The sequence below is a fragment of the Cyanistes caeruleus genome, chromosome 20 (assembly GCF_971803275.1).
Source record: "Cyanistes caeruleus chromosome 20, bCyaCae1.hap1.1, whole genome shotgun sequence".
In the NCBI taxonomy this organism is placed as follows: Eukaryota; Metazoa; Chordata; class Aves; order Passeriformes; family Paridae; genus Cyanistes; species Cyanistes caeruleus.
Genome location: NC_141720.1, coordinates 9395115 through 9415076, shown reverse-complemented (window position 1 = coordinate 9415076; position 19962 = coordinate 9395115). Strand labels below are relative to the sequence as shown.

General features: G+C 43.9%; 1 protein-coding gene across 7 annotated transcripts in view; it reads right to left on the bottom strand.

Moving 5' to 3' along the window:
• NEK6 (NIMA related kinase 6) overlaps positions 1–19962 on the bottom strand; it is a 123836-nt gene that overhangs the window by 18321 nt on the left and 85553 nt on the right. For 5 of the 7 annotated variants that reach the window (XM_086858561.1, XM_086858565.1, XM_086858562.1 and 2 more), the window contains exons 2-5: positions 11891–12012; positions 4545–4685; positions 3591–3653; positions 2376–2486 (exon numbers count right to left, since the gene is read on the bottom strand). In XM_086858561.1, coding sequence (XP_086714687.1) covers positions 2376–2486; positions 3591–3653; positions 4545–4685; positions 11891–11983 — 408 coding nt within the window. In that variant the 5' untranslated portion in view covers positions 11984–12012. Of the gene's footprint in view, positions 1–2375; positions 2487–3590; positions 3654–4544; positions 4686–11890; positions 12016–19962 lie in introns of all 7 variants that reach the window. The other 2 variants (XM_086858563.1, XM_086858566.1) reach the window with 1 other exon arrangement.

The window sequence follows — 19962 nt, the reverse complement described above, 5'->3', positions numbered from 1 at the left end:
TCGCATGGCTGCTCCCTGGCTTCTCTACAGCCAGAGCATTAACAAAATGCTTCAACACTTCCAGAGGTTTCCCACTGCTCCTCGAGCCCTGCCACACGGGGTGGCACCGGGAGCGCCGTGTGCCCTCTGCCTCGCGGCAGCTGCGCATCCTTTGCGGCGCACCCATCACAATTCCCATCTGCAGGAATAAAGGAAGGGAATGGCTTGCTGCCCCTTTCTGCGTCTCGTGCTTTCCCCTCTCAGCACTGACATCTGATGTCCGTTGTCACATTCTCTATTTTATGTGAAATGCTGTTACCAGTTCGTGTTTGACTCAAGCAATGGCAAATTTTCTTTTGCAGATCAGCTGTGAAGGGGCACGACTGTGCAATTCCCCAGGCAGCAAATCTGACAGATTGCAACACTCTCAACCCAAAACTCGAGAGAGAGCACAGAAGAATTACAGAGGGTGAGGGAGAAAGTGTTATATACACAATAAAATTATTTAATTCTCATTAAAATATTTAAGAGTGGGTATGCAAGACCACAAGTGATAATTTTCTAAATGTCATGTCCAATAAGGTTTGCCTGACATTTACAAGGAAGTCCCAACTCTCCAGTGGGTTTTCCTGCAGCTCTACATCCCTCATAAATAATGCAGGCACCGGGGCGTGACAGAGACAGGCCCTGGGTTTATCACCCTCACACCTTTCCAGCGCTGTCAGGGCTGTTCCACTGAAAATCCACACAGGAGCTTCAGCTCCTGGGGAGGGGAGAGGGTGGCACGGAGGGGCAGTGGGGAAACCCCCCCTGCTGCACTGGAGCTGTATTTAGGAGGAAGCTTTTGTTCCCTCTTGGGTTTAGGGCTTGGTATTTTTTTTTTTTTTGTACCTGTTAGAAATTTAAAAAAATTCAATTCCTAGATTTGCATCAGTTGAAAAACTTCATTTATAAGACCTTGATAAAAATCAATGCATCTTCTTCATGTCTGAAGTACAGAGGGAACACAGAGCTGTGGACACTTGAAGCCAGCACAGCCCAACCCTGGGCAAGGCACCAACCCAAGACTCTACTAGTCATGTTTTGGAAAATGTAAATCTTATTATAATGACACAAAGTTATTTTTAAAAATTAAATATCCAACCCTGATAAGCAAATTAATATATTTGTCAATATTTTTAAACTAAAAACTACAGATGTCTAAAAAATACAAGTATTTCATATAATGAAATCTTACCACTCCGTAGGTAAAAGTTTTGTAAGCTAAGATTGCAAAGTCAAGCCCAGCAAGGTCTCACACAGCCCCAACTCCTGCTCTCACAATCCTTGGGTTTTTCCCATCTACAACCACCACCACAAGAAGATGTTTCCCAGGTGGAAAAGGGCAGAACCCAGCAGAAGCCCAAGGAAGCAGGGGGGAGGACAAAGGCAGAGCTGCTGCCCAGGAAGAAGGAGCAGCTGTGCCCCCCAGCTCCCCGAAGCTGGGGCAGATCCCACTTCCCCTGGAGGGAGGCTGGACTGAGATCTGGGGCTCTCCCCATGAGTGACTCTGCCAGCTCCCTGCTCCCAGCACTCGCCCAGGGGCTCTCCTGTGACACCAAGCAGATTTTCCTGGATCCTGCAAATTTAGCCATTGACTATGGACTGAATGGGTAACTTGTTTGACAGCCTTTGGCCTAGTGCCTCATAGCTCTGCTGGCAAAGAAAACAAATCTGTTAATAAGATATTTTAACTGTGACAACAAGGAGGAGGAGAACTTTCCAAACATTCATTTATGATAATTACAGAATAATGATGGCAAAAACCAGGTAAAACATGGAGAGAAGGTTGAGAGTGCTAACAAACATGATATAACACATCTGTTCTCACAAGGGATGTATGTCTAAAGATTAACATGTCAAAGAAAATATAAAAGCAGGTGGTAACAGCTTAACTAAAGCTGGTTTGCAGCAATACAAGTATTCCTAAGAGCAACATAAAAGAAGAACAAGTACTTGAAACATTTTCTCAAACCCAAATCCCCATTGCAAAGAAAGTCAATAGACTTCCTTGAATGTCTTCAGAGTGGCAGACAGGCAATATGAATAGTGAACCCAACAGTAATTAAATGTCCCCATCAATCATGGACTGAGTAAATCAACCCTGCAAATAACACACATGTCCCACCACATCTCTGGACACTTCCCTCTGCAGCAGTGTCCAGAAACTCAGGGCATGGCCTGGGCTATTTAAAATGCCAGCAGACACTTTGGTTCAGGTCTGGAAGCAACCTATGGGTGTGCAAAACTGCAAGAGGAGGAAATAAGTGCTTCTAACCCAGCTGTGCTCACCCCACTGCCTCAGGTCTGCCCAATCCTGGAAGTCTGCAGCATCTCCAGGATGGACATGTCCTTACCTTAATCATCTGAGAGAGATCCCCAGCATCAGCCAGCTCCAGGACAATGTTGAGTTCATTGTCTTCAATGAAAGAATCCAAATACTTGATTATGTTGGGGTGGTTCAGTTGCTGCAGAGGGAGGGAATGCAAGAGGAACAGTTACAAGGTGGTCAGGACAACTCCCAGACAACGCCTGCACCTCCTGCGACCCTCGCGCAAAACCCTCCCAGCAGCTGCACCCACAGCCTGGGCTGAACTCTCCAGACAAATCCTGTGAGAAACAGCATTTCCCACTGCACAGCATCCTGGAGATGTCCTCAACAAAGAGCAATTCCACCCAAACAGGGTGAAACAACCTCTTCTACTGGAAATTCGCAAAACATTTAAAAGTAATGTCCTGAAGGATGTCTTGTTAAGCAATAACCAATTTTCCCCCCCCATTAAACAGAAACAAATCCCCAACTGTTGGTTACAGTGCTCAAGGTCTCTTTGCTCCTTAAAAGAGCAATAAAACTAGATTGAAACTTTGAAGGAGGACAATAGCACACAAATTGCACATGTCAGCTTATTTATCTGATTATTTATGCTGGCTCCTTCACTAATTCCTTTCATTTCAGTATAGCTCATTCTTATATTTACAACTGATGCTTGGTTGTTTTTTTTTTAATAGAACCCAAAAATATTGCAGATCCCCTTTCTGAATGTAAACCTTGGTATTCTTTTCCTCCCTGACTATTGAGCAACTGGCTCATGTTTACCCTTCTCTACAGCCTACAGACTCAGGCTATAACTGCATGAATTTGAACAGAAATCCCTAAAATCACAGGCACGGAAGTAATTATTTAATACTTTCAGAATGAAATTTGCCTAGCTAAACTAAATTTTTAGCCTTTTGCATTCAATAAAAATAAATGTTTAAAGTGCAACACATCTATGTTTTTAATCAACTATTTAAAATAAGCTACTAAGGCATTAAAATCACTACTTGTTTTAATCACTTAAGCACACTCTGGTTTCAGAGCCTTTATCTAAATTATCATTTTTCATGTGTTATATTTATACACACACATACATGACATGTATAGGCAAAACTGCTTTCTCCTTTACTGTGTAAGCTTTATTTGCCAATCCGAAACAATTTGTTTCACAAAACAAAACAAACAAATAAAAACCAAAACCCCCCAAAGAAAAGGAAAATAAAAAAAAGAAAAAAGCTATTATAAAAATTCCTACCTTCAAGAGGTCAATTTCTTTAATGCAATCTTGCCTTGCCTTGGCATCCATCATTTCGAAAATCTTCAAACACAAAAATACAGAAGATAAAAATGAAACAACAAAAAAGAAGTACTTTATACTTTAACAAGCAGTTGGTGTTTCCTTCCCCAATTTGTACCTCCTCTACTGTAGTGAATATTCACACAATCCCCAGATCAATGAAAGATCAGTGTTTTCTTTATTTTGAAACCACCACAGGGATAACATTGGGGTGAAACTAATTTTAGAACCCATAGGCAATATTCTAAGGAGCACGAAAAATAAAGATACAAGTTTGTGAATTTTCTGCTGTGATTTTCATTGGTTTAGTTACTATTAATTTCATACAGTAAATAAAAGACAAAATGTTTACTTTTCTCTTTTAAACAGACACAGCTTCCACTGATTTCTCTGTAATAATTAACAATAACTCTGAGCATTAGTATTCATTGTGCAGTGATCACTAAGTCACTGGAAATGAGTTTGCAGGATCTGTTGAAGGATTAATGGAAAATTTCTTCAAACAAAATGTTGTTCTGAATACTGCCCAGCACTTCATCCAAGTTTAAAAAATCTACACTTCTGACATCCAAGTTTTCACAAATTTTCTCCAACTCCACCAGCAAGCTCCAGTCTCTTTCCCTTCCATGTTCCTGTGGTTCAGCTGTGGTGGGACAGCAGCTCCTCATGGCACCAGCACCACCACAGGGCCTCGCTGCTTCACAAATGTAACTACAATTTGGTGAAGCCTTTCCACGAGGCAAGAGGTGAAATTCAGCATAAATACGAAAGGGCACCAGAGCTGTGTAATCCTGACGCGGACACAGGGAGCCCCTGTGGGGTGATGGGGGATGAAGGCCCTGCAGGGCAGAGTTTTCTGCCTCTGGATTCCCCGGCAGGCCTTGGAACATCCCCGTGCCACCGGAATCTCACCTGCACTTTCTTCAGTGCCACGGGTTTCCTGTCCAGAAGACAAGTTGCTTTGTAAACTTCGCTGAACTGGCCGCGTCCGATCTTCTTCTCAATCTGAAAATCTGCCAAGGTGCAGCGATACGGGTACGACGTTAAATGTCTCTGTCAAAGGAAAGGCAGTCAGGGAGCTGAACGAGCCACGCGGCCCCTCCTGCTCTCGTGGCCAAGGCTGCAGCCTGGGCTGAGCGGGATGGAGAGCAGCCCCACCACAAACACATTCACTCCTCACAGATGGAGCGGTAACACAGGCTGGAGGAAGCCAAATGGCTTCTTTAGAAAGGGAATTAAAGTCTCGCCTTCCGTGTAAGTAACTAATTAATCCCAAACCGCTCTCCCTCGTTCCACAGCCTCTCCTCAGCCCTGCCTGCCCTTGTCGCCTGGGATGCTGCAGCCGAGCAGTCCCAGGTAAACACCCAGCCAGGCAGGGAGACACAGCCCAACGAGGAGCACGGCCTCCAAGGACCGTGACTGCTCCCAAGAGCCCTCCTGCACTCCTCTGTAATTAGCACGGCTGCCAAACAATATTTAAAAAAGAAATGATGAAAATTAATTACTCAAAGTTAGCACACGTGCCAAGTAGAACATTTTTGAGCTTCAGAATCTTGAGCTGTTTCAGTTTGCACAAAAACCCACAAAAAGAGAAGTTCCCAGCTGGCAGAGCTGGGTGGGGAAGGGTTTCCCAGGATGAGCCATGGCCGGGGCCGGAGCACTGCGAGGTGGAAGGAGCACCCATTGCACTGCCAGCTCCTAACGCAGAGGGGGCTGCGACTGACACTTGGCATGGGGAAAGCTTTCAGCCAGCGTTGGGACCTGCAGCTATTTCTGAAGGCAAGTCCCACCAAAAGAGGAAGGGAATTCCTCCAACTGCTTCCTTCAAGCAGTTCAGGGCATGGCTCCCTTTAAGCACACTCCGGTCTCACCTATGCTCTGGAACACGTCACCAGCTATTAACTGCAATCAAAGTTTGGGTCAGCTCTCAGTGCTCGTGCTGTGCTTGGAATTATGCTCCATTCACAGAGGGAACAAAAACCAAACCAAAATTAAAGTCTTGGGATTCATTTCTTCAAGTTTGGCAGTGTACACTATGGAATAAACTGGGAGCATCCTCTCAGTGACGAGGGAACAGGCATCCTACAGTCACCAGATAAAGGCAGAAGGCTGCAATTGCTTTGCTTTACTGTTTACATACATTCCTCTCTAAGTTACTAAATTATCACCAGAGTAAGGCAACACAGGATGAAAGCAAACAAATATTCCAATTAATCAGCCACTGCAGCCTCCTCTGTTCAAACTGCTTGCAGCCTCTCTTTGCAGGGGTCTGATAAACAGAACCACTCCTCAATACCCGTCCCAGTGGATGGGAACACTCAGCTCATCCCAGGCAGTGGAGCAAACACCAGTGCCCTGCACTGTTTGCCTGACAAAGCCAGCACAGTCTGCACACAGGATTTGTCCCATTTGCCCGGTTCCCACCAGGAACATCACTGCTGCCCGACTGCTTTACACGCGAGCTGCGAAGCGAGTTCCTTGACCTGTACAGACAAACTGCTCTCCCCAGGCAAAACAAAGGTGTCAGCACATAAACCTACAAAGCACTTTTTCCTCATTTTAAAATAGTAAGGAATCACAGCATTTCATTCACCATGTCCATGTGCCTCCTGAGATGTTCTTGAGCAGCAAGAAAGTCTGAGCAAAATCTTTTCTAACTTGGAGTCACCATTCAGAATAGAAGCAGCACTTCTAACAACATTTTATGAGGCAAAGACTACAAAACTTTATTTTTCAGAAAGAAATCTACATTGAAATCAAGGACAATTTCCACTTGCCTTTCCTAAATCATTAAAGTATGTGTTTACACCAAGAGTGCTTAAGTGTAAATTAATATTTCAAGCACATGCCCAGAAATATCTACCAACTTCTGAACTTGAAAACATAAATAAATGTTAGCCAAGAGCGAGGGGAATGTGCCCCAGCCCCTGCTGATGCTGGGGGTGATGCTGCCCATGCCTAGACACCTCTGCTGATGTGTTCTGGCACCGCCAGGACTGCAGCTGCACATTTACATATGCAATGACCTAGATTTGCATGGGCTAGCACAAGCCATCAGACCTAATTAAAGTAATGGAGCTTTCAGAGAGGGCAGGAGATGTTTGATTACAAAACAAACCAGGAATAATCCTCAGGTGAGCCCAAACGGTACCAGAAAGTTCTCTACTGATCACAGGCCACTTTTCCTGATGTTTAAACTTAACCTTCCCTTAACATAAGCAGGACACTCAGCTGAGTCCCCTACAAGGACACACAGAACACCTGAGGAACGCCTTCCTTCTCAGAGTAACACCCCTCTAGTCTGGCCTTACACACATTTCACTTATTTCATCACTTTTGACACGGGGCACTCTGTTGTTTTCAAGTTCTTCCACAATTAACCACCACCATTTTTCAGGAAGCTGGCAAAGAACCAATCTCTATTCATTCAAACAACTCGTGATCTTTATTTCTGCGAACCTCAGAGTTTTCATGTACAGATATAAATTGTGTGTGGTAGGACACCACCAGCATCTTTGGACTTGTTCATTAAAAATACATTTTCTCATTTTTAGGACAGATTTAGGCTCAGGTTTCCAGAAGTGCAGTAAAATCAAGTCCCTGCCACTACAGATTAGGAGTCAAGGTCAACAAAGGAGCTTGAATTAAAAAAAAAATAAAAAAAAGAAGAAAAGGGGAGGGGAAAAAAAACCAACCAAGCAAAAAGAACCCCAGCCACTGGACACTATGAAAACTGGGCTGTTTGCACATTTCTGTTCCCAGAGCAGCTGTAGGAAGGGCACAGTGTGGGGAGAACTTGTTTTGAGACAAAGGCTGTTCTCTTCATGCACACAAGGAAGTCTCATTCTTCTCCAACTCCATGAAAAAAAATAGCGCCAAAGATTAAAGTCAAAGAATTCCTCATGCAAATAAAAACCCCATTCATATTTAAGAAGAAATGCAGAGATTATTCTAAGAACAAGCTCTTCTGGACATCTCCTCTGACACACATGCTCTGTGAGATGGAACCACTGGTACCAGAGCACAAATTCCAAAGCTGGCAAGAGCAGGCAATGGCAGCCCTTGCCACAGAACTTCAGGGAGAATTTTGCCAGGGCTTTTTAACATTGAATTTTGAGGTGTTACAAGACTGTCTGCAGAACAGAATTAGTAAGGTTTCATAACACTAAAAATGAAACAATGAAACAAAAGCTTCAGTTATCTTGTACACACCCAAACAGATTCAGGCAAGGATTCCTGGGAGTCTCCACATCCCAGACTATAAAAGAACCCAAACACGGGGAAAGGCAGGATTAGGAAAGTTCCCTGCTACAGATTTGCTCCTTGGATGTAGTTTGTACTTAACAATCCTCCATGCTGGGGGCTGTCTGTGGCAGAGCCACCAGAGGCACCTGGGCAGGCAGGAACACAAATTCCCAACTGAGCAATTGGAGATTCCACAGCTCCCTCCACATCCTGCTCTAAGGACAGGCAGGGAGGACACCCACACACCCTGAACACATTTGTTGTATTTTTATTTTTCTTAATGAGTAGTTGTTCAGAATTTATGTTCTGGGATGGGGAAGAAAAGTTTTTTCTTAACCTCCAGAACAATTTGTGTTTGGCCAATCTACCAAATTTACCTCTTTGTCCATGGAAAACCTGAACAGCCCTGAGAGAACTGGGGGAACAGCTCTGCCTGTACCTCTAAGCCCTTGTTTTGGGCCAGGGAGCACCCTGAGAATGAAAACAAAACTATCATAAATGCGGCCCCACTGCAGAGCCAGGCCTGTCCTCTGCTCCCCCAGGGGGAATCCAAGCCTGAATGGGCTGAGAAAGGGGAATGTTCACTGCTAATTGCACAATACAGAAACCCAGAGTGCTAATGTTAATTAATAATAAAGTCAGTTGTTTCAGTGCTGATTGGCATGTGGAAAACAGGCACCAGTCAGCCCTGCACAAAGGGCTGCAGGCATTTAGAGTATTTGTAATCAACCTAAAAACTGTTAAGATTAGTTAACCAATGGTTAGAAAGTCAGACAGTACAATCTTCAGATGCCAATAAAAGCATCTTTCCTGTAGAGCCATGAAATGAAATATTCTTTAGAAGAGTAAAAACATACTCGCCCAATTAATTTTCTGAAATCTCATTAAAAAATTTAGCCCGACTAAGTCATACACTTCTGACCTGAATTTTAATTATCTTTACGCTGGATATAAGGTTTTTTTCTGATATTTGCAATGCATCATTAATTTTAAAGGAATGGTTTCCTTGCTTCTAAAGTGCATACTTCATCTGAGTGACATTTACTGTAACTAATTTCACCTTTAAAAGACATCTGCAGTGGTACTGGGGGAGCTCCAGCCCCTCCCGCAGAACAAGCACACATTATAAGCAATGATTTACTATCAACATCAGTATTTCAAACCCTTTTAGTATGTCCAAAATTATACACCTGCCTCCATTCAATAATGCCTACCTGAAAAGAACTTTGCATACTTTGAGGCTGAAATTCCAGTGTGAATTTATGAGAACACATTAGAACAGACTGATTAAAGAAAGAACTTCTAAGCTTGCAAGAGATGAGGAAACTTTTAAAATATGGATTATCCTTCAAACAGGTAGCCAAGTAATTATTGAAGAATACATCAGGTTTTTCAATTTGAGCTTCAGAATTAGACTACACAGTCATAAAATATCCTTCACCTGACCTGTTACCTGAAATTTAAAGTTTGCTGAAGAACTTGGCTTAAGTTACAAAGTTTCAGCATCCCAGTCAGCACAACTGGGATCTATCCTGGGGGTATCCAGATATTCTGTGCCTATCTAGACATTTGTACTACAACATGATGAGGGAAGAGAGAAAAACCAGCTTGGAAACAGTAGGACAAGGTGATGTTCAAAAATAAACTAGAATTACCATAGAAATAATCTCTTAACAGCTCTGCTGCTAAGATGTGAGTATATAAAAGAGTTATTTAAAAGTGAGTTACTGTATTTATTTAGTACAAAAACTAAGTGAAAAATTACAACTCTATATTTTTATACCACTAATTTACTCCTAAATAATTTTTATTGCTCACTGCTATAAACACTAAGTAATCTGGAGACTTAAATAATTAACACCTTCACTCTGAAACATTACTAGAAAATGTTCTCCCTCTTGCTGATGATCTTCCTTGGGGTATTTCTGGGTAGGTATGAGGGCCAAAAGCCAAAACTGTGATTTTGTTGGACATTTAACATTTTTTTTGGTATTACAGATAACTTCTAAGTATCCAGCATTACTCAAAAGATTTCATCTTATTAACTAAACTACAGCAGTTAAAGACAGAAAGAAAAGCTTGACACACTTACTCATATTCTGTACTGGTGAGTTATAAAGCAGAAACAACACCTCTGTCAGAACTGACTGAAAAAGAAGCTTTAGGAAGCAGCATAGTTACAGGAGAAGCTTCTGGGAGAGGAGCACATTGTCTCTGGTATTTGGGGGGCTGGCACAGGAGTTTGTACTGAGAGGGCTGGAAGGAAGGGAAGGCCAACCCATACAAAGCTCCCTCCTCATGTAAACCTCTAAGAACTCATGTTCTGGGGTTTGCTTAAGTTTTTAATCTCTGCCATTAATGACATTTCTCGTAAGACCAGCTTGGTCCTCCTTCCCTCCCACAAACTGTTACACAGCATGTCTGTATTATTCAGATTTTCAGAAGAAAGAAAGGATGTAATTTCAGGTTCTTCCACATAAAAAGGACCAGAGCTTTAAAAAATTATATATAAATATATTCCTGAAAAATGGAAAACCAGAAATATGTCATCAGCAACCCTATCATGCCACCAATGTAAGGCTTTTAAACACTACCTTTTTAATATGCATTTTTTCCAGTTCCTTGGTAGACTGCATATTTTTGTTATTCAGGTCTTTTTACATTATTTTGACAGCAAAACCAAAGGAAGCCTTCCTGCAATTCTAATTCCAAATTAGATCATTCTCAGAACAGTTTACTAGAGCCCTCCATTAACAGAACTTGGGTATTACCAGAGTTGAGGGGAGGTTTCACTGAACAATGACCATACAGCAAAATGAGCCCACTCAGCATCAGCATCACAGCAGAACACAGATTATTAGCTACTAATTACACTTAACTATGTCATTACAAATTCTAACATGTGCTCCAAGATGCTATGAATGTATCTGCTGCACAGGAACACTTCCTAATCTTGTTCATGAAATAATTACAGGGGCACTATCCTGCCAAATGAGGCAGTAATTAACCCTAATTGCTCAAAATGCAACTGGCTAATTCTAGGAGATTAATCAAGGGGATTCAATTATTATTAAATGACTTAATATGACAAATTGCTACATTAGGAGAGGGGGCTTTGCTCCACACCACGGTACTTTCCCAGCAGTGCATTCTGAGTGCAGAAAGTCCCCCTGAGCAGAGCCTGTTCTGGGCACTGCCGGAGCTTTCCCAAGGACAGCTCCTGCCCCGGGACCCCGGATCCCCCCTGGGCTGCACGGTGGGAGCAGCAAAGGATCAGCCACCCCTCCCCACAGTCACAATTCTCTTCCTTCTGACAGCTGCACAATTCTCTTCCTTCTGACAGCTTTCCACCACGCTTTTGGCTTGTTCCTTAAAATAACATCAGGGCAAAACTGAATTGCTCTGATCAACAGAAAACAGGCTGAAAAGTCAAGCAGCCAGAATTCACAAATTCCACAGACTGTGGGCAAATCCTGGTTTTAACTCCTGCAGAAAGGCAGGAAGAGAGAGGAGCTGCTGCAGTGAAATCTTATTATAGTATGGACAAAATACATTGTAGGAGGAATTCCAGAGACTCACAGGGAAACTACAGTTCCATGTAGAATGAGCTTTTTCTTTTATTTGGTGATTACTTCTTCAGCATTTACTATGAAACTATAAAAGGAGATAAAACACATTTATTCACTTACACAATCATCTACTCTTCCTTTCTTCAAAGAACCAAAGACAAGAGAAAGCCAACTCAGTATGTTTTCATAAGATGATTTAAAAACACTTGCTTTAAGCAAAATTCAAACTATTTCCTTTTTCTCTTATTATAATCAAAATGAGGATTCAGGAAACTCTGGCTGGCTGACAGAATCCCAAACTGGACATTCCCTAAAACTGCTACAACTGCACTGAATACAAAAGGAGTTGGGAAAAGGCAGTTAAATGCTAAGAAATCAGGAGATCTTTATAGAATGAAGGTAAGAAAAGACAGAGGGACAGGGATCAGAGACAGGTGCACTTACCTGAGGATCATGCTGGAATTCCTGCCCCGGCAGCTTGCACAGAGGGTTGTTCTGGTCCCCGAGATGATGAGGATGGTTGTGCTGCCCTTCCATGGTATCATACCAAACTCTGCCTCTCGGTTCTGCTGGGGCAAAACAAGGGAGACATTGGAGTCTCAGTGCCTCTGCCTGGGCCCACGAGCGGCTGCAGCAGGAGCCGAGCGCTCCCTTCCCCGAGCGGCCTGGACACGGCCCGGACACGGCCCGGACACAGCCCGGACACTGCACGGACACTGATCGGATACAGCCCGGACACAGCCCGGACACTGATTGGATACAGCCCGGACACTGCATGGACACTGATCGGATACAGCCCGGACACTGCATGGACACTGATCGGATACAGCCCGGACACAGCCCGGACACTGATCGGATACAGCCCGGACACTGATCGGATACAGCCCGGACACAGCCCGGACACTGATCGGATACAGCCCGGACACTGATCGGATACAGCCCGGACACAGCCCGGACACTGATCGGATACAGCCCGGACACTGCACGGACACTGATCGGATACAGCCCGGACACTGATCGGACACTGATCGGACACTGATCGGACACTGATCGGACACTGATCGGACACGGCTCTGTCCGAGCTCGGCCTGCCAGCAGAGCCAGTGCTCAAAGGGCCCAGGGCAGCTCAGAGCCCCCCACCTGCGGAGAGTGCCCAGGAAAACCACCAGGATCACCAATATTGCTGGAATTGTTTCACAAAACACAAAAGAGCCCAAAATGGGTTTATTGGGTCAGTGGCGGACACTGGACACTACTTTTGTCACCTCTAACACTAGCTACTGTCACTTCCCCAAGGACTGTGGTCCCCAGTCACTTAGGGGACATTTAGAAAGCTCTGCCCATCTCCATTTGTAAAACAAAAGTGACAGAAAGTCCCTCCAGACTGTTGCCACTTTCTTTGGTCAGAAGATAAACCCACCATTTTTCTTCCTCACCCCCAAATTACAAGTTTTTATGCAAGACTGGCAAAACACAGGAAGCAGAAGCTACAAATCATATTGGATTAGATGAGATTGAAGTGTTGTAGGAACAACAGACAAAGAAAAATTCCATAAATTTTTTTAAGTCTTTTTTTAAAAGACTTCGCTGCAGTTTCAGGCCAGCCCAACACAGCAATCAGAAATGAGAGCCTGCTCCCCTTCCAAAATGGTACCAGAACATGCAGAAGTTGTAAAGAGTTACCCAAAAGAGGTGTCCCCAGCAGTGGCAGGGCAGCTGTGGGACATGTCCTCCTGTACCTGCAGTGAAAGAAGAGACTGAACACACCTGGGTTTTCCAGCCCTTCTAGGAAACAAAATGCATACCTGAGCTATTTGTGTCCAAGCCTGACTTGGTAATACTACCAGCTGCTCAGGGAAGCAGGACTGGATCACAGCACTCCCTGCTCCACACCAGCTCTGGGGCCAGGCCCCAAAATGCAGTCACAGCATTTACAGAACAGCCACAGTAAATACACCCACACCCCTGGCCCACAAAGGGCCATACACAGGTGCTGGTTATCCCCTACCCACACCCTGGCATTCCGAGTGCACCGTTCCTGTCCTTGGCACTGACTGAAGCCTAATGGTGACACAGGAAGATTTAGTGGCCAACACAAGCATTTGCAGAAACTTATTTCAAGAGTTTTGGCAAGTATTCACTCAGTGAAAGAACACAACCTGACCTCATTAGTGTATTAATAGTGCGTGCCTGGCACTTGGGCAATGACTAAGTCTTAATTTAAAATACAAAGGTATTTTAAATATTTGTGGGAGTGGGGGAGAAAATATGATGCAGAAGAATTTCTGCAGCAAGTAGTGCTCAATTCTTTAAACAGTTGTCTGTGAAATAAACCCTTAGCTCTGGCAGAACTTTCCCAACACCAGCTACCATAACACAGGGGGAAAGCAGAGAGATGCTCTTCTCGTCTCTCAAGCAAATGAACTTTCACTCTGACAGTCACTGAACAAAAGAGCTGCAGTTCCCTCCACATTAAACAGGTGAACACATGGGTTGCTCTCAATAAAAACAGTTTTTCAAAGTCAGTACCATGAAAATCCAGTGGGGGAAGGACAATCACTGCTAGTATGAAGAAGTTTGATTTTAAGATCTTTTTAGTCTCAAGCTTCTGTAGGTTTACTAGTAACCACGTGAAAATACTTAGATAAAATTGTCTCAATACTGGCATTAAAGTCCCCTATGAAATCCCTACTTTATGTTGTACTGCTGGAACTATCTTAATTATTTTATTACTCAAGATTTGGAGAAAGGCTGTTTACTTGAGAGAGCCACATGTTCTCTCTCTTCCAAGACCACACGCACAGAGCAAACCCTGGTTCCAGCACCTGGCTGCCCAGCCCCAAGTTCCACAGGAACCAGGAGGTGCCACATTCCCAGTCCCGGCAGGGAGACACATCCAGGCAGTGCCACTGAGGTTCCTGCAGCCTGACACTGACCCAGCCAGGCACCCCATGTGTCCTGCCTTCAAAAGGACTTCAAACCCAGGGCAGGGATCCACTGCTGAACACGGGAACCTGAACAATCTGACCACAGCCCAGGCTGGGCATTCCCAGTGGAACCGGCACTCCTTGGCTCCAGAAGGAAACTCAAGGACAGTCCCTTGCTGGGAGGGAGCAGCAGGGGAGGGCAGTTCAGAGCCCAGGAGAGCTGCCACGAGCAGGGGCAAGATCTGCACTCAGGCACTGCTTGTTTGAAGTGCTACAGCTGGAAGCAGAGGAAGGAGTAAGAACAAAATAGCAGCTTTGAAAAGAGCCAGCAGAGCTCACATGGCAGCACGGAGCCGCTGACACCTCGGGACAGTGTGTCCTGCCCCAGGCTGTCAGCTCAGCTATTCCGGGCCTTGGCACTGGACAGGGACAGTGAAGGGGAATCCCCAGGAAGGGGCTTCACAGAGGATCTTCAAATAGCAGCCAGCAACACACAGGCACTGTGCTACATCACAAAAGGCACACTCTTTTAACACTGGCCCATTTTCATTTGACATTGTTCTAACTCTGCACTTTTCCTTTTATTCCTGCTTCCAAATTTCCTAAAAAGATCTGCAGTATCATACATTTTCACACTGAGATTTGACTATGACTGTAAATCAAAACATCCTTAAATTGCATTAAGCATCACATATCTTTCCAGAAAGTGAATAAAAGAACAGGATCATCTGGAAAACCAGGACCATAATGGGAAAAATGACCATAACCCACATGGGATGAGCAGGTCCTTCTCCCACACTACTGTCACCTTACTGCTGCACAGTTATTACTCCACACAGCGAAACTCAAGGGTAACCTGGAGTTTTTCCAAATACAGGGAAAACAGAAACCCTCTTGTACAGTCCAGCTCCCCTGCTCATTCCCAGCTGCAATTCCTCCCTGACTGTCCTTACACTTCATCTCTTGCACCTAATCAGTAGAGAGCAAAACACAAAACCCCATCAAGCCCTTGATACCTTGCAGGTACCTGACAGGTGGGATTCTCAGGACAGAACAGCCCAGGGCATTTGGTAGCAAAGGCCAGGATCATTAGTTCCCAGACACTCATTAAGGAGCAGAACCTCATCAGCATCCTGGAATTCGGTCCCAGCCGCCCCGGTGCCCCGGGTGCTCCTCGGTGAAGCAGCTGTGACCAGTCTGATCGGGTATCACCATGTGTCTCGGGATGCCTCCAACTCAACTGCAGGCCAAATTATTTGCTCCCAGATGTATAATCACCATGACAGGACCGTGCACCTCTCGAGCAGGCAGCAAAGCAGCAGCTTGTGTTCAGTGTTACAACTGTTTTCTGTACCAGCACTTTTCACCTTCCTGTAAGACTCACCAGCTGCTGCATGTGCCCAGTGCTCAGCCCTGCTGCTGCCCAGCCCACACACACACACACACACTGTACACACATAACTGAGTGATAAACATACATATGTGACACATACAAATCTGCTTTCCCCCACTTACTGCACGCCTCTCTTATCCCCCTTCCACACAGGGACTTGTGGGGGAGCCAAGCAGCTCTGTTTGGGTACCTTGACTAAAACAAAGCAAAACAAAATGGCAACACACGTATGGTTCCAGAAATCCACAAGCTGATTAAAACCAGTCAGGTGTGTGATTTAACCTACTGCACAAATGTCCATTTTTCACCACCCAGGGCACTGAAGTGCAGCAGTGCACACCCTGCAGATATTGCAGCGATGCCATGCCCTGGGAGCCAGGCTGCCACTGCTCACTGCACGCTCCCCAAAGGCTGCAGAAATGCAAACTGTTTTACAGAATAAACACAACCACATCAGCACCACTTTCTTCCTCTCCACTGCCCAATAATATTCTTCCTCTTCCTTGCTCATAAAATAAATCTGCCAGGATACTCTATGAGATTACCTATATATTTAAATGATGATCTGGGCTTATGATTACATTATCGCTGTGGTTCAAGGTATGTGCTCTGGGGAAGGCAGCCCAATCCTAGGAGAGTATTATTTTCGAGTGACTTTTATTGTCCATTACTTTACACCATTTCTGTCACAGCTATGATGCCTGGTAGGAATAGTTCACAACAGAAATATCTTTGTCGTTAGTATTCTCATTGCAATTTAGTCAGATCAACCTTTAAATCTCATCCATCATACTGAAGAGCTTTGGCAAAGCGAGCACAGTAATACATGCTTCCATGCAAAACCTAATTACAGGCTAGGTTAAAAAGCCTACCCCGTTCCTTCTGCAGTGCAAGGTGACAGGAAATCCTGAGCATCCCTTGGTTTCTCACTCTCCCTTTTTGCTGGTGAAGTGCGTAACCCGTTCATTACAGCAGACTGATTCTGTCTGGCACATGACAAACTTACTTGAACCTAACAATTAAACTTCTGACAGCGTTTCCAAAAGCAGAGAGTATTTACTGTAAATGCCTGACAATTTTTTTCCTCTCTGCTCATCTCTCTCAACAGTCACCTTATGATGACTGGAAATTACCATAAGCAAATAGCAGTCTAACATCCAAAAAACCCCTCATGTTAATGTGAAATACACACCTGCCAACACTGAAAAAATATGAATATGAATGTTAAAGGAAACAACATGAGGAACAGCACTGAAATACTTGAGGAGAAAACCCTGCAAGAGCACAGTTAGAGAATGTGATTCGCTAAAAACTGCCCAGCAAGAGCTGCCTGTGGAGGGTGGTGGTCATGGTCACCCCTGCTCTGAGAGGGACTGGGGCCTCTCTCACCAGCAGCTCTGGATGAACCGAGGAAATTCAAGCAAAAACTGTTAAACAGTCCGGTAAATCACCCAGAAACTGTTTCTGAATTTCAGGCCTAGCATAACAATGAAACTGCATTTATAGATTCACACACACAAACATTCCAGTGTGAGTTACCTGCAATTTATAACTCCCTGGAAAGGATGAGAGTCTTTGTAACAAATTGGCCACTGAAGAGAAGAACAGTGGTTTAGCCACACCTCACATTTCAGAGAGCTGCACTTACCCTGAGAGCAGGTGCAGATGGGTTTCTGTTAAGACTTGGTGCAAACCAGATTTTCATCAGCAAGTAAGGGCTGGGCTCTTCAAAGACCCCAAATCCACTAACTGAGAGTTTTAGTGAAATGGCTGAAAAGCCCTGGAGCTTTTTCATACCATGTCAACAACTGATACTCATTAAACAAATGCTGTGACAGACACCATAATTCACTGTTCCATACCTAGAAGCAAAATGACATTAAGTCAACTATTTAAAGCTGTGCAGAGTCATCTCTCTGTGGATGTCAATAAAACAAATGCTTCCTGCCAATAATTAACTGTATGAAACATCCCACTCTGTTTCAAATCACTACCTACACCCAGCTCAGGTCCATATTCCCATTCTAAGCAAGCAAGATTTTAACTTCATACACTTCTTCTAGTTTGGGGAAAAATCCAGTACAATGGCTTGAAAATAGCAAGGTCAGGATGTTTGAGGATGCCACTTGAGCTAATACAACACTTCGAGAGAACATTTCAAGTGCCCATCTCTCACCAGGTAGGCAGGTAGTTTACTTCTAATTTTAATTTTAAGTTTTTTAAAAGTTTTAACTGAGTTAAGGGTTGGGTTTTGTTTGGTTGGTTGTCTCCAGTACCGGCTCCCTAGAACTTGGTCCTACACCAAAAAATGTAATTATCTAAGTCTTCTGGACACATTTCAGATACTCTGCAGATCTATCCAAGGGATGGTTTCACAGGGCTTCTATTAAACAACTCCAGGATCAGTGCCAAGAGCACTTGGTGATTTATACTTTAAGGTAAATGTTCCTTTTCACTAGCTGAACTGGACTTTTCCTACCTCTTCTTTCACTGCACTCAATTTCCTAGTACAACACGACATGTAAATATTTATGTGTGATGTTTGTGTAGGATGTAAACATCAAATACATATTCACATCCAAAACTGAGGATGGATAGCAGTCAGCAGCATTTGAAGGGAAATACTTCCTCTGAAGAGGGGTGATGCTGTGACCATTGCATAGCAACAGCAGGTTGCATTCTTCCCCAACCAGTGTTCACTTAGGTGTGTTTCAGATTAAGGAACAACCCAACCTTAATTTATATTCTCACAGTTGCAATTTGGAGCCCTCCAGAAAATTCACAGTATTCATTTTTATCACCTTGGAACCATCAGAGCCAGATCTCTCAGGCCACCACTGCTGCTAACGAAACACACGTCAAAAATAAACACGTACCAAATCTACCTGGAATTTTACTGTATTGCTTACCAAGCATGCAACAACATGCTCACGTTTTAATTTATAATGCAATAAAGCTTTCAAACACGAAGCCAAATTATTTAAGAACACTTCTGTTATCCTTCTTGGAATTCATTCATTTCTGATGAAGGGAAGATTAAATATAGGCTGGAAATATATTCATAACATAAATGTTCACAGAAGCTGCCAGACATTTTCACATCATTAAATGCTAACTGAAACGAGTCCCATCTCCCAGAGCCATGGAACACACACTGTCTGTACCAGCAGTGCCACCTCCGTTCCAGGCTGGCTCCTGGCACAGGAGGGAGTGAGCTCACTGCGCCCCAGCCAGGTGATGGTGACAGCTGAAATTCAGCTCCACTCTCCAGCAACATCTGAAGAGCCCTTGTCAACACCAAGAGCCAAAACTCAAGCACTTGGGCAGATGGATTGTTCTGAGGCTGTGGGGAAACCCCTCAATCTAAACCAACCTCTAAAATAAGTTTCTACCAGACACAAACTGCTTCCCCAGCTTTAGTAACCACCCATCCCACACAGGAGCACAAGTGAGGAGACCATCTTAAGCCAATAAGACAAAACCAGAACTCAGATCCAAACTGCAAAACGAAGTTTAAATCAGCTCTGCTGCTACAGCCCAAACCCTGAATGTGGAATCCATTCAGCCCTGCCTGTCCTCACAAAGTTTAACAAACGTATAACTTTGAATCTTAAAGTTTTCTACAAATCTTTTTGTACATATGTGATTGGAAACACCACCACTTAGCACTTATAAATATCTTTTAATTAGAACACTTCCAAGCGCTCAAGAAGTATTGAGCAAACTCACAAAAATACTTCTCAAATACTGCTGTAATTTCAGAAATGTTTGAGAAAGGCAGATCAAAGTACAAGAGCAAGCCCATGTCAGATGGACTCAAAATCCACAAAACCTGCTGTAACCAACCCTGCTCATGCAGCTTCTCCCTACAGCAGTGCTGTTGGCCATTAAAGACTCAAGTTATGTCTCAAATCCAGGGAAAAGAAATGGAGGAAAATAGAGATATGTTCCCCAATTTCAAAACATCAGAACAACAGCTTGAAGTATTTACATTTCCCATAATCAGAAGGAAAAGGAAATGATGCTGAGAATTGTGCAGCCCAGCCAATCTAAAGATTCATGTGATTCAAATCCAAAAGGAACTTCAAAGCCACCTCATAAAACTCTACCCAAAATGTGCAGGCAGCCAGATGTTGGCATTGCAGGAAGAGCTTTCACAGCATCTGGATCCTGCAAGCAACTGTCAAAGGGGAGCA